Raw genomic sequence first — 14,425 nt, forward strand, 5'->3', positions numbered from 1 at the left:
GAATCAATTGGCCCCAGAGTGCATGTGAAAGTTATTCTGTTTAGCAGTGGGGGATGTCTAAGAAACAGAAATATGTATTTGCTAGAGGCTGCTCAGAGCAGACTGCCTTAACACGCTCACCTGCAGCAGCCAGGTCAAAGGTCACACACACTCCTCCAGGGAGAGTAACATGTGTGTTTGTAGGCTTGAGTTTTTACCATAGACATGGCAGAGCCATTAAAATAGATTATTAGATACCACTATAATTGGAACAATGGCAGACTAATAATTCAAAACATCTGTGCTTCTCTTCAGGTATAAACAAACTGTTTTGCTTGAAAATGGCAGCAGTTCATGATTTCACATGTTTTATAAGTCAAAATTGCTATAAAAAGAATATAAAAATTAAGTCAGGATAATGGGGCCATTTTCTGCAAGAGGAGAATAATGAGTAGGACCAAAGGCAAATGATGGCAGGGATTTGCCAAGAACAGTGGCAGAGAAAAGCCAAGGCAAAAATGTTCTTTTTCTGGTACAAGTGTGAAAAGAAAACACCACTTGACACTATTTGCCTGGAGGTGTGAGAGTGGTGACTTCTGTGACAACAAAAGTGAGGTTATTTAGTTAGGCTAGTGGCTCACAAATTTTACTATGATTATTTTAAGTCCATATGGTTTCAATCCATTCAGGGTTTTTTTCTTGAAGTAACTCTGTAGAAGGCGAGTGGAAACAAAAGGGGAACAGTGTGGTTTGGGAGTAATGGATGGGGATTAATCATCTGATTCCTTCATACCACTGTGGCATATGCTCTATGTATTGTCAATGGGGTTGTCATAGAAACAGCTGTAGAGTAAGGAAATCTTTCTTTCCTCTGCCCCCTCTCTCCGCCTCGTACCTTCAGATCTCTCCCTCCTTCTTCGCTCTGACTTGTACAGACATGGTTAGTGGAGTTTTGGGTGGGGAATATTCAGGTATGCATCAGCACATACACACACACACATATTTGCCCTGTGCGCTGCGGCTGGAGCAGTCTAGGGAACAATGAGTCTCAAAAAGAGACTTTCTTTCAAAAGGATGTGGAACTTCGGCTCTGTAAGTAAACTCCGGCCTGTTGGCCCAGTGTCTGAGGCGGGAGAGGCTTTTGTTCACTCAGCTGTTCTTCTCATTACTTCTTTGTCACTCGTCTTTTCCCACTCTCAGCAGCTGTTTGGACCTGGACCTGGATACTGCGTTTCCTGGACTTTGGGTTGTGAGAATGTTTGAGTCCTTCTCTTTTGCCTGTGTTCAGTTACAGTTTGTAGTGGATGTGATTCTTTGGAGCAGACACGTGTAAAAACAGACTGAAAAGCCAAAAAAGTTTTTTAAAAATAGGAAGTGGCCTTGAAAATGTGAATAGGTGACTGACATGAACATTGCGGTTTCCTCTGTTGACTTATTGCTGTAGCGATTGTTTTTGTGGGAAGGCCTTACATTGAGAGTGATGTCAGTGTGGTCCTCAAACTGTGGCGGCTGTATTAAGCCTGATTTACATGTTCCAACTTGACTTTGGATTTGCTTCATTTCCGAAACAGTAATAGTTGTTATTGTAAAGCTTTATGTAACAGATAAAAGCTGTGTTATTGTTTGGCTCATGTGGAGTAGCTGTTCCCCCTGTGGTGTCACCACAGGAGGTCTGTGTGGACGAGAGGTGACACTGTGACTCTGCTGCTCATTGTACAGTGATTCTGAGGAAGTCATTACAAGTTAGACAACAGGTTTGTGTGTGTGGTCGCAACTCATGAATACGACTGTGTGTTTGACCCAGTCCACTGACCAGGTACAGCCACCTAATGATGTCATTACACTGCATTGGTCCAATTGTAAAGGCAAGAAGTGGTGTGTTGCTCTTGTATTTCACACCATAAATGACCACGATTAAGAAATTTCCTTTTATTTTTTTTTCCCACTTTATGTTCACCTTTTGCACTGTGTGTGGGTATACAGTATTTGATATAAATTAAGTTATTTCATGTACAATCTTAAAACATCACTTATTATATTCTATTACAATGGTGGCAGATTGTGTTTAATTATTGCTAGTTACACAATAGCGTATGTGTCAACACCACTTCTAAGTAAGCTACATTTACTGACAGAACATTCCTTCTTTTGTTCATCATCATCTGTTGCGTAAGTCATCGCAATAGTATGTCACACAACTATATAAAATTAATAATATACTTAATGATACTTTAACAGACCATTTAAAGTCTGAAAAGCTCAACATAAAGCCGGTGTCACTGTCTACAACGTGCTGTCTGGGCTGTCAATACGCACCAGTGTGTTAGTGTTCTGTCTGTTTTTAGACCTGAAAAGACTGACGCGTAGACTACATCCCAGTCCTGGTGATTGTACACAGACAGGCCACCACAGAGGGCACAGGGCTGGTTGGCTGTCTTGATAATTACTATATCGACTTATCGTTCTATATATGGAAGCTGGAACCTTTTTTTGTCTTTTTTGAGCATTTAGAATGTTTATTGATCCACAAGAGAAATTATTTGGACACAGAACACATCACAGTATAATATAATAACATACAGAAAAAATATAAATGGTAATAACAAATAATATAGTAATACAAAAATATTTCTCAGCTATATACAAGCAGTTAGTGTCATAAAATAGTTTCAGTATTGCTGTTTATCGTCTATTTTCTTCAGCAATACATCGTACTTCAAAATTTGTTGTTGTGACAGGCTGACTATGTGGAGCTGGGAGAGTTGTGAAGAGGCCGGGATACACAGTTCTTGGTCAGTGTTTGATTCGGATTTACGTGTGGGGAGTCCCAACATGGAGCACAGGGGCAGGTCACGGGAGCGCATGACTCCAGGCACATCCTCAGACTGTAAAGGGAATACATTAACATAAAGGAAAACAACAAGTCTCAATGGTGTACTCTCTAGTCTAGTAGAAGTACCTCTAACGTAGACTTAGACAAACTTTATTGATCCACAAGGGAAATAATTTGGGCTCAGTAGCTCACACATCACAACAAAGAACAATAATATAAATGGTAATAATGAATTCTAAATAAGTAGCCAAAGAGACTGGTCAAACAGAGCTTAATAAGTAAAAATAGTATGCATATAAAGAAATAAAATGTATAGAAATATGGTAATACAGATATATCTCAGCTATACAAGAGCTTTTAAAGAGAAACAGTGTAAAGATGAACTAATGATTGACAGGACATAGGGTTATCTATTACATAAGGGTGAGTTGTTGTACAGTTGTAGGGAGTATGGTAACCTGTCATTCAATAAATGATAAATGGAAGAATATGTTTTTGGGCTCAATGTCGTCATGTTTTTGAGCAGCAATTCATCATAATTTGTTATCATGGCAACAGGCCTAAGTACACAACAAAATTATTGCTTTGGGAAAATGTAACGTTTATTTTTGCAATATTATTGTGTACCAAAAAAGAAAGAAGAAATATGTTACTGAATAAAAGATAAATAAATAATAAGCTCATCCTTAACTTTGAATTAATTTGAACTGACATGACTTTTGATGGATTTGGATTAGACTTGTCGTTCATTCCTCTGAAAGGATTAAGAAGTCAGTATTGTTTTTATGTGAAAGCCTTTTATAAACTTATTTAATACTTGTGACATTGAAGGTTCATTTGTCCAGGCTTGTTCTTTGGGTAATTAATGGTGAATAAATACTTCTTGGCACAGCGCGCTACAACTGAAAGCACAGAAAATATTGTTATCCTTTGGTTTTTAACATTCGTCACAATATCAAAATTGAAACATCTTTTATTCATGTTTTGAAAAGCAAAGCAAAAATAAAACCATCTTCTTAAAATAATCAGCTCTTTTCAAATAAATCCTCCAAGGCAGTGATTTTCAAGTGTTTGTGAACCAATTCTCATTTCCATTTAATTCTATTCATTGGAAGCTTTAGATCTCCCCTGGTAGATATTGTTATACTACTAAACACTATACACTAAAACTGTTGCTCTAACGCACCATTATACATGCCTGGACTAAAATTAGACCTTGTTGTGCATGCTTTGGACACAGTAGCTCACACACCACAATATATTATAATAACAAAGAGCAACAATATACATGGTAATAATAATTTGAAATTGAGTAGCAAAAAGTCACAAGAGACTGGTGTCAGATAAGGCATAAATGTACTGTATATGTACAAGTAAACAACCACTACAATAGGACTAAAATTAGAGCTTGTTGTGCATCTTTTGTGTAAGCGCTGTGAGGGAGTTTTTGTATTTTTACAGCTTGTCTCCAACATTACCAAATGCATGTGGCAGGATTAGCACGTCAAAGCAGACCATTACACTCATAATGGTTTCTCAAGTGGCCCAGACAACCCTCACCCTGGTATTTTGGGGTGTAGTAGTTAAAGGGGTGGAGGGGGTGGGGTCTGTCCTGTGCAGAGGTGTGAACAGCTGTGTGTGGTAAAAGGGGCAGAGGTCCCACCCACTCCCCCCTCAAATGACCAGTAGCCCTGCTCCCGGTACCACACAACTGTATGAACCAAGCACAGAGTAGCACAGATGCCTGAAGAGACGCTGTTAAGGCACCAGAGCTGTTTGAATGTTGGGGGTCATGAGGGCAGCTTCTCACTCATGTCTCTCTTTGTTCTCTTTCAGTCCGCTGCGTCTTCAGATGGTGGTGAGTACATTGTCTTTTATTGCAATTATCCAAACGCACAATCCTATACCAAGGCCTGCAAGTGCTCTTTGAGTTCAAGTGTGATTCATTTCTGTCTTTCATTTTGAACATTTTCTTCCTCATCTTTTCTTTTCTTGACTTAGAGGATTCTTAAGCCATTTAGCCACACAATTGCCTCACAAAATAACACATATTGGTTCTCTGTTTCACTATAACCTATTTTGTTTCTTTTTGTGACAGTTATAGATAGGGATGTAACAATAACTCAAATATTGTGATATCGTATTGTCAGTAGTCTCACAAAAATATCGTGGGCCATCACAGTGTATCAAATCACAAGTCTCTTTTGCCTAAATTTGCAGCAATAGCTAAAAAATGGAGGGAACTACATAGACCATGATCCTTTGCTGTTTCAGTGCAGACTGCGAAACAACTGTTATTAAGCTCTTTTAAATCTTAATTATTTGTATTATACAGTAACAGTACTAAAAGCTTTTCAAGGCATTTTAAAAGGAAAAAGTAACATTCACAATTTGGATAGTCTCCACAAAATACTGCAATAAACACTGTACCGTGATATGCATATCGTGAAAGTATTGTATCGAGACATTTGGATATTGTTACATTCTTAGATAGTCTGTTCTAGATAGTGATGGGGTAGACCAACAGAATTATTAAACTAGCATTCCATTTCCTAATTCATGCATACATTTAACTTTATTTGTTTTGACAATTTGAGTTCTTTGATCTGCCAGCACAGTATTTTAAATGACGTTATTGTTTATGTTAAGGACCAACTAATGGAATTATGCAATCTTAAGAAACTACTTATTCATTTCATGCATAGATTTACATTTGAGCCCTTTTATCCATGGTTGAAATCTGCTTTAACTCACACTTAGCCTATTTCCATTTAAACATGCAATGATAATGTGGTTGGAAGCACCCTTAACAAAAGCTGTTTGTGGAGCATGCTTCAGTCTATAGTGTGTGTTAGATTGCATGCTGTCTGCGGCCTTCCCCTTTTTAAGCACCAATATTTGCTAAAAGGGTCATCACCACCACAACTGCTGCTGCAGCTTTGTGCACGCCGGCCTGGCAGACATGTTTGCTTTTCTGGAACTATCCCATTATCTTTGCTGTTCACAACCTGGCTGACAACTCAATTCAAAGGGGAAATGCTCTCAAATAAAACTCCCCGCTCAATAACTGTAATACTCACTGGTTTTAAGGGTCATACGAAGGCCAGAGGTGATGTCATACACTATTTACAGAACCATTATTGCAGCACATCCATCTTGAGTATTATTACATGTCACATATCACTGTTGCTAACCCAGTGTCGCTAACCTCTCTTTTCTGTGGTTAGCCATTAACACCAGTGACCCTTGACAAACTGGCACGAGGCAAGAACGTTATTGTTGAATACCACTGAGATCCTTTTGTTTCTTGTTGTTTTCTGGCACTCGTGGTGTGGTGGGCCACAGTCCTAAAGTGGCCATCTGTTGCAGTGATAACAGGTACAGAGAAGGTCCACACCAAACTAGTGCTGCTTAGTCGTGTCCCGTGTGACTGAATAATACATTTTGTAGTCTAGTAAAGTTTCTCCTTAAGCCCCATTGTGTTTTATATTTTTCTCTATGCTCAAACACAATTCTAGCTCTGTTTTTAGAGAAGAGGTAATTGTTTCCTCCATCCAGTGATTAAGTTGCCAGCAAATAATTTATTTTCCATTTGGCCAAATTCAGATCAAAATGTATTCTGTATTCCGCTCTGATTATTCAATAATATGCTTGTTTTCCTCATGAGCATGTTGCTATTAGTTTGTCTCCTTTGTGACAAAGACGAGTGCAGATGAGTGCACCGGCTGCTCTTTTACCAAAAGAACCATAAATATTCAGAGATGCACTCACTGGAGGCGGTCCCCTCTGGCACAAATTACCCTTTCACTTCAAAGCTCCCTAACCTTTGGCTTTGCCCTCTTTCCTGCAGATTACGGTGGGGTCCAGTTGCAGGGATGCTGCAGCCAGAGCAGCCTGAACAGTAATGGCAGTCTCCCCGGAGCAGGGGGCCAGGAGCAGCGTGTGGCCAGCTGGGCCACGGGCTTCGAACGGCTCCTCCAGGATCCTGTTGGCGTGCGCTACTTTTCGGTAAGATCGTGGAAAACATGAACCTGAATGTAGTCCTGTTTGTATCCCTCTTACACACAAATAACTTGGGGAGAATGGGGAAAGACATTAAAAGCATTAATTACCAAAAGGCAAATAAATAAAGTCTTAGCAAAATGAACTCATTTAAGTTCTCATTGATAATAGAATCACAGGGTCAATGCAGATGAAAAAATAAATCTAATGCATGAATGTATCTGACTCAACAAAATTACAGTTCAGTTTCAGATTTTATTACTAAGCCAAAGTACAAATGTAAAATGTGGGCGCCTCCTACATAAAAGATGGCTTTGAATTTGGCCCTTTTGAAATCATCACCATTAACTTCTTAAACAGCCACCTTCCTCCTCACCTACTCAAACAGTGATCAGCTGGAGCCTACACGCTCCTCTGCCTACGCCAACACAAATTTTGTTCACAGCATTACACCCATCATTTTGTTCAAGAACTGTAATTTGTAAATATTTGTTCACATTTTGTATTGTTTAACTTTTGAATGTCTTTCTACAGGAATTCCTCAAGAAAGAATTCAGTGAGGAGAATATCTTGTTCTGGCAGGCCTGTGAATACTTCAGTCATGTCCCTGCAACGGATAAAAAGCAGGTGAGTGGATACTTAGAGGTACAGGCTATGATTTAGTGCAGTTTCGTAAGTTGTGTCACCTTTGAATCATCAGCACTCATCACCTGCTGAGAGATCTGTTCTCATCTGCTAAAGCTCACTGATCCTTTTAGCTTTACAAATACAAGCTCATTATTGTATCTTGCTAAAATAATTAATTAGTTTTATAGAACAGACCTAGAGTCAGCACATAGTTGCCTTACTTATAAAGCTCACAAAATGGATTCTTGTGAGCCTTAAGCTAGGTAATGTTAGTTTTTATCCTTACTCTGTAGAGACTGACAATTCCAGTGCTGAAATCATCCAAATGATTTTAGTGAAGGTGTGTGGAGTTCAAAAACACTGGTCCTGTATTAATCACATGAAACAAGTGTTTTTTGTTTGAGGATAGAAACCAGCCTAAATATACAGGATTTGTGTTTTAAACACATGTGAATAAAACAAAACACAAATCTGGGTATGTTTGTGATGAGGGAACAACATTATAACAGATCAGAAAGTGGCATAACATGGACCCTTTAAACAGCTCTTCTCTTCCCTACAGTTGTCTCAGAGAGCCGGGGAGATCTACAACAGCTTCCTGTCGAGTAAAGCCACAATGCCGGTCAACATTGACAGTCAGGCTCAGCTCGCTGACGACGTTCTCACCTCGCCACAGCCGGACATGTTCAAAACACAACAGCTGCAGGTGACCACAGTGGATCTTTCACTAATCACTGACGATTAGAAATTATTTATAAAGTGCAGAGTCCTAACCAGTGGTGGAAGAATTACTCAATTTTGTTACTTAAGTAAAAGTACACATACTGACAAAAAAGAATTCTAATGAACGTATCACATGAAAAAATGTATTCAGGTGATAGTTTTAAATACTTGTTTAAAAATGTAATTAGAAAAAAGTATTTTGTGCAGGTTTTGAGGCTTTAAATCCATTTTGATAGATTTGTGCAGAATTTTTGAGTTGTTCCTAGCTGTTTTTATATGTATATATTTGTTTGCTGAATTTATAAACATTTTAAAAATAACCCCTCAGGCTTTGGGTAGGTTTAAAACTATAATAAAAAATACTTTTACTTTTCAGTGCCGTTCAAACATGTAGTGAAGTAGAAAGTACAGATACCTGCTCTCAAATGTAGCAAAGTAAAAGTAAAAAGTATCCCCTTTAAAATTTACGTTAAGTAAAGTACAAATACAGATACCTAACATTTATATTTAAGTGCAGTACTACTTTTACTTTGTTACGTTCCACCACCTTACTTCTTTAAAGTACATTGTATTGAACAGTATGTATTACAGTGCAGAGTTTAGGTATTATTTAGTCACTTGACACCTACCAAGCAAAGAATCATGATTGAGAACAATGCATTTCAGGTAGATTTTATATTTGAAAACGTTGGCGGCATTATACAAATTTGAGAGATTATTGGTTTTATTGTTTATATTTCAAACAGAACTCTGAGTCCAAGCCCATCGCTGGTGGTCTTCTGCCTCCTACTCGTTCATTACAATGTTTTTGATCCGTATCAGAACTGCAGATCAATCCTGGTTTCATGTACAGTGGGGGATTCTCGCTGCAGTGGAGGGCTCTGTTCTCACCAGTCACTTAGCGCCAGCATATTGCCGGTTTTCGGGTGGCCATCTGGGTTTGTTTACGAAAGGGCTTTGAGGCTTTACCAAAGAGATAAACACAAACTGGCACACACCCACTCGCTGCCATGTACAGCCTCAAACATGCATTTAGATCTGTGTATTTTCAAAGCATGCACGTGTTAGAATGGTAACTGTCGCGACACCTGTCATAACACCAGATGTAACCCAAATGTTAGCACCGGATTCCCACTCATCCCTTTAATTCGCACCTTCTCTGCCTTTTACTGTAACGACCACATCTTCTGTCCACAGATTTTTAACCTGATGAAGTTCGACAGCTATTCTCGTTTCCTCAAGTCTTCATTGTATCAAGAATGCGTGCGATCAGAAATAGATGGTCTTCCCTTACCGGACCCATACCAAATTCCCTGTAGCCCAGCTCCCTCCAAACACAGCGCCAGCTCCGACCGCTCCAGTCTTTCCACTCCCAAAAAGGTACTTGCAATGATAACATTTAAACAAACTTAAATTGAGTGCGGAGTGATTTTTGGAAGTCAATAATAATAAGGTTTTTTTTTTCTTTCACACTAAGGAGGCTAGAAAACAGAGGTCGGGGAGGTCACTGAATGAAGACAGCAATGAAAGCGCAGATAAAAAACGTGGTATTTTCTTTTCGTGGTCCCGGAATAGGAGTTTTGGAAAAGGTCCAAAGAAAAAGGACATTGGGGACCTTAACCTTGGTGAGTATCTTTGTGTTTTACTAGATACAAAAATTTCTGTTGTTTTTGAGCCCTTGAACTACTACACACGGCATGCATATACAGCTGCCAGATGCTCATCAGACTGTAACAACTTTTCAGCAAAAACAACTATGATTTTTAAAGTAGCTATAACAGGTTGGATGTCTCATTTTACTAAAACACAATTTAGATAATTGTATTTGTGATTTTGCAATATATATATATATATATATATATATATATATATATATATATATATATATATATATATATATATATATATATATATATACACACACATGTTTCCCATTTTGGCAATTTTTAAAGTTTTCAAAATTTACTTCTGGTTGGAAATCATGGCACCTCACTGGGGGATTTCATAATGTTCCTGAACAAAACTCCCCTAATGTACACAGAAATTATTATCTGACAAATACAAATATTAGAAAACACCTGTATTTTGTTGAAATAATTTTCAGAAGTATCAGAAAAAAATGTTTCTTTTATGTAAAATGTTCCTAACTTTTGGACAGAATTCTTCTTAGTGTGAAGTCATGTTTGAGTGAGTCATGTTTGAACTCTCCACTTCCTGTAATTTTCAACATATTTTCAACTTTTCAACTTTTAAATTGCTTCTTGATTGTGTAAAACTAGAATGTATATTTTCAATAGTTATAATCTAACCAAATTAAATCATAAAACTCTGTCAGCGCACTTTAATGTTTTGTGTTTTTTTTAGACCACTGGGGTAGCAATGGCCGGAGGGAGTCCCAGGGCTCCCTCTCGTCTGGTACAAGCTTAGAGATGGCGACTTCCTGTTCGGCCGGCAAGATTGAGGTAAGATATCTCTAGCTGGAGCACCATGGCAACTGACTGGTGAACTTTTTGTAATAAGCCAGTGTTTCTTATTTATTTGTCTTTTGCGTGCCCACTCACATTTGTTTATAGCATACAGTACATTTACACGAGAGGCTGGAAATCTAGACACAATTACAGCTTGAACCTTAAAGGGCTCATTTTACGCTATTTTCAGTTCTGTGTTCCACTTTGTAATGTCACGTGGTAATACAGGAAGTGCTCCTCTGCGTTTTTAAACTTCACGAAAATTCGTCTATCATTTGTTCATTCGTTTTTCAAAATAAAAACAAAAATAAGAAAAAAAAACAACAATTTTCTTCATTATTTGTCTCCAAAACCAAAATGAAAAAATGGATGACAATAAATTTTTTCAGTTTTCGATTTTGTGTTTAAATGAATAATGGAAAAAACTTATAACGACCGTTCCCTGTTTCCGTCACTTAAACTTCAATGCCGGACTTTTGGGTTGCAAACGGACTGAACCAGGACTAAACCAGGTCTACAAGGACTAAACCGGTCTCAGTCCCAGTCTCAGTCCTGGTTTGGTCCTAGTCTCAGTCCTGATCACCCAATAGTCTACGTAGACACATTTCCGGGCCCATCCCGACACTGCTGATTCAGTCCTGGGATCAGTCTGTATGCGACGCAAAAGTCCATCTTCGCAGTTTAAGTCACGGAAACGAGAAACGAACATTATCATTTTTTTCCTTTTTTCATTTAAACACAAAATCGAAAACTGAAAAAATGAATCGTTATCCGTTTTTTTTTTTCATTTTGGTTTTGGAGACAAATAATGAAGAAAGCTGCTGTTTTTTCATTTTCTTATTTTTGGTTTTATTTTGAAAAACAAATGAACAAATGATACACGGATTTTCATTCACTTTCAGTACAACCTCAAACATGTGGGAATGAAACAAAACACAACTTTAGATATGTTTTTGATGAGGTAACAACATTATAACATGCCTTAAATCTCACAAGCGTCAACTTTGTGTAATATAGGACCTTTAAAACCTATTGCCCACTCTTTCTTGTACCTCTTCATCACCTTTAACTTTTGCGTTTATTACTGTGTCCCTCTGTAGCTGGAGAACCGTCACTCAGTCGGTGTATGGGAACGCTCGCCAAAGCAGTGCAGCGTGATTCTTCCTGACGGCTCCAGCTCCTCCATCACCCTTCGACCCGGAGCCTCCATCAGGGACGTCCTCCAAGATCTCTGTCAAAACATTGGTGTCAACATCGCTGCCGTGGACCTGTTCCTGGTGGGGGGAGAGAAGGTAAACGAGGGAGAGAGGGCGTACGACTGTCACAAGGACACGTCAACCTTCTGTAGTGGATTAAAATGCACTAGCCATGATTTAATTTGATGGTGCTGACATAAATGCCTTAAAAGTATTACGTTTTTATCAGAGGACATTAAATAGAGCCACCATCTCTGTTACTGTTATCACTTTTAGAAGATGTAACTGCTAAAGAAACTTCTAAAGGCATGGCAAAATAGTGTATCATATTTGAAAACCGTGGATATTCATTTAAAGGTGCATTTTGTAATTTTTCAGGTGCAGAGTCTGTCACTTTACTTATACTTTACTTTACTTTATTTCTTTACTTATACTTTACTCCATGGAGATGTTATTGCTCCACCTGAAATGTTTTACAGTATGGTATTAAAGCTTTCTGTCAGACCAAGTTACAGGTCAGATCTGTGGAGAGGCGACACCACTCACAGTCAGACGGTCTGTTTTTCTGGATATTTATTAGCAATAAAAACACCTGTAATTTAATAAATGTCAGGTGCAGCTGTTTAATGTCATTCTGTGGAACATTTCAGGCAGAGCAATCATGTCTCCATGGAGAGAAACATTTGCAGTTACATAATGCACCTTTTGAAATGTATTTTCTGTTTATCAATTTCATTTCATATTTATTATTACTAAAAGGGATAAAATATAAAATGTTATCTTATCAGAAACAGATGTAGAGTAAATTAGCTCATACTGTTACAACTTTTTCTTACATTTTGCACATATTTATGCACCTAATTTTGGTCCTCATTTGTCCCCCAGCCTTTAGTTTTGGACCAGGACTGTATGACCCTCAGCTCCAGAGACCTGCGACTTGAAAAACGAACATTATTTAGGTATTTTTCATCTCCCAGACATTATGTCACGACTCCAGTTAACCCCAGTGCACCTCTTTTAATCTTCAGTTTGTTTTTTTCGGTGTCTTTGTTCTTAGGCTGGACCTTGTTCCCATAAACCGTTCCGTGGGGTTGAAAGCCAAGCCCACCAAACCAGTCACTGAGGTCCTCCGTCCTGTGGTGGCCAAATACGGCCTCCACCTCAGCGAACTGGTGGCCAAAATAGTAAGTCTTTCCCCAGTGGCTTGTAATGCCTTAATCTTTTCTGAAGCTTGTGTGTGTCCCTGGAGTATAGAGTGCCCTGTGTGACAGTGGCTCAGGGCGGGGTGCTATGGTTAGAGTTTGGGAGGCGACCGCATCCTTTTCCATCTCTACACAGTGGTTAGCACAAACTGACTCAACCCAGCCTCTGAAAACACTGCAGCAGGCTATAATTATGCATGACGACACTCTTCAAACATGCCCACTTTTTACTCCTTCCCCTAAATCCTTGCCAGATGATATTTTGGTCCTGTGGCTTTCTAGGGATTATAACTATGGTATAAACTAGTAAAGCCAGACGAAAGATGTTTGGGGAATTAAGGTCAAAATAACACTGTATAGTCACTGTTATGACAAAAGAATGTCTTTTTAACTCTGTGTAAAATCTGTGTTTTTTAGGCTGGGGAGACTGAGCCATTGGACTTGGGTGCACCCATTTCAAGCTTGGATGGTTTGCGTGTTGTTTTAGAGCGTGCAGATCCAGCAGCCTCAGGGAAAGGTACAAGCTAACAGACATTCTAATAACATTCCCCAAGTCAAGTCTTTGCTCTTGTCTTATCTATTTCTAAACCTAATTAATCTCCCTGCCTTCCTTACTTAGATAAATCCAAGTCCTCTTCTCTCAAGAGCCACCCTCCCACCAGAAGCCTCTCTGCTACTGTAAGTACAGCCTTTTATTTAAACCTGACATTTTAATTTCAGATGGGCTTTCTTGTGGCTTTTCTGTTTTTCTGGTCGGTGTGTTTCCTGTTTTATGGTGTTATCTCAGTCTGTGGCTTACACACATTTACTCTCCTCGTCACATACAGATAATTCATAGACAGAAAGAGCATCTTTAGATAAACTCTGAGTCTTTGCTCTGTAGGGTGCATGGCAGCTCATGCTTCTTCTCCTCCACACATACAAACACACACACACACACACACACACATGTCCCTCCATCCCCTAACAGAGAGCATTGTGATTGTTGCATCTGCAGGGAGATGAGAGGTCAACACCAAAGGACTTTGCTTTGAGAGCTGGACCTGACTCCGGACTCCCAGGCGAAAAGAGAAAACAGAAAAAGATTAATATAGATGAAGCCGAAGGTAAATGACACTTTTCATTCTTCTACTTTTGGTACTTTTGCTTTGCTTTGAGACTAACTGGAGTCATTTGTAGCTTTAAAACAGTTGTTTTGTCTTGCTGCATGAAAACTGTCTAACTGCTTCGTAACGGTGCACCACCTGTTTGATGGTCTAACAAGGTGCCAAACACGTTAACATTACAGCATGAGTCTGAGCTGTGTGATGATGTGCGTGATGAGATGTGTGAGTGTGTGTGAGTGTGTGTGAGTGTGTGTGAGTGTGTGTGTGTGTGAGTGTGTGTGTGTGTGTG

At 38.9% G+C, this 14,425-nt stretch overlaps 1 protein-coding gene across 1 annotated transcript in view; it reads left to right on the forward strand.

Moving 5' to 3' along the window:
* rgs12a (regulator of G protein signaling 12a) overlaps positions 1-14,425 on the forward strand; it is a 41,580-nt gene that overhangs the window by 15,842 nt on the left and 11,313 nt on the right. Inside the window, exons 4-16 of the mRNA XM_020924023.2 lie at positions 4,649-4,670; positions 6,663-6,820; positions 7,349-7,441; positions 8,004-8,147; positions 9,362-9,544; positions 9,642-9,789; positions 10,529-10,626; positions 11,733-11,924; positions 12,714-12,787; positions 12,886-13,012; positions 13,448-13,547; positions 13,650-13,708; positions 14,028-14,136. Of these exons, the coding sequence (XP_020779682.2) occupies positions 4,649-4,670; positions 6,663-6,820; positions 7,349-7,441; positions 8,004-8,147; positions 9,362-9,544; positions 9,642-9,789; positions 10,529-10,626; positions 11,733-11,924; positions 12,714-12,787; positions 12,886-13,012; positions 13,448-13,547; positions 13,650-13,708; positions 14,028-14,136 (1,507 nt within the window). The remainder of the gene's footprint in view (positions 1-4,648; positions 4,671-6,662; positions 6,821-7,348; positions 7,442-8,003; positions 8,148-9,361; positions 9,545-9,641; positions 9,790-10,528; positions 10,627-11,732; positions 11,925-12,713; positions 12,788-12,885; positions 13,013-13,447; positions 13,548-13,649; positions 13,709-14,027; positions 14,137-14,425) is intronic.

This window comes from Boleophthalmus pectinirostris, unplaced genomic scaffold (genome assembly GCF_026225935.1).
Source record: "Boleophthalmus pectinirostris isolate CB_2022bp ecotype Guang Dong unplaced genomic scaffold, ASM2622593v1 HiC_scaffold_20, whole genome shotgun sequence".
Lineage (NCBI taxonomy): Eukaryota > Metazoa > Chordata > Actinopteri > Gobiiformes > Gobiidae > Boleophthalmus > Boleophthalmus pectinirostris.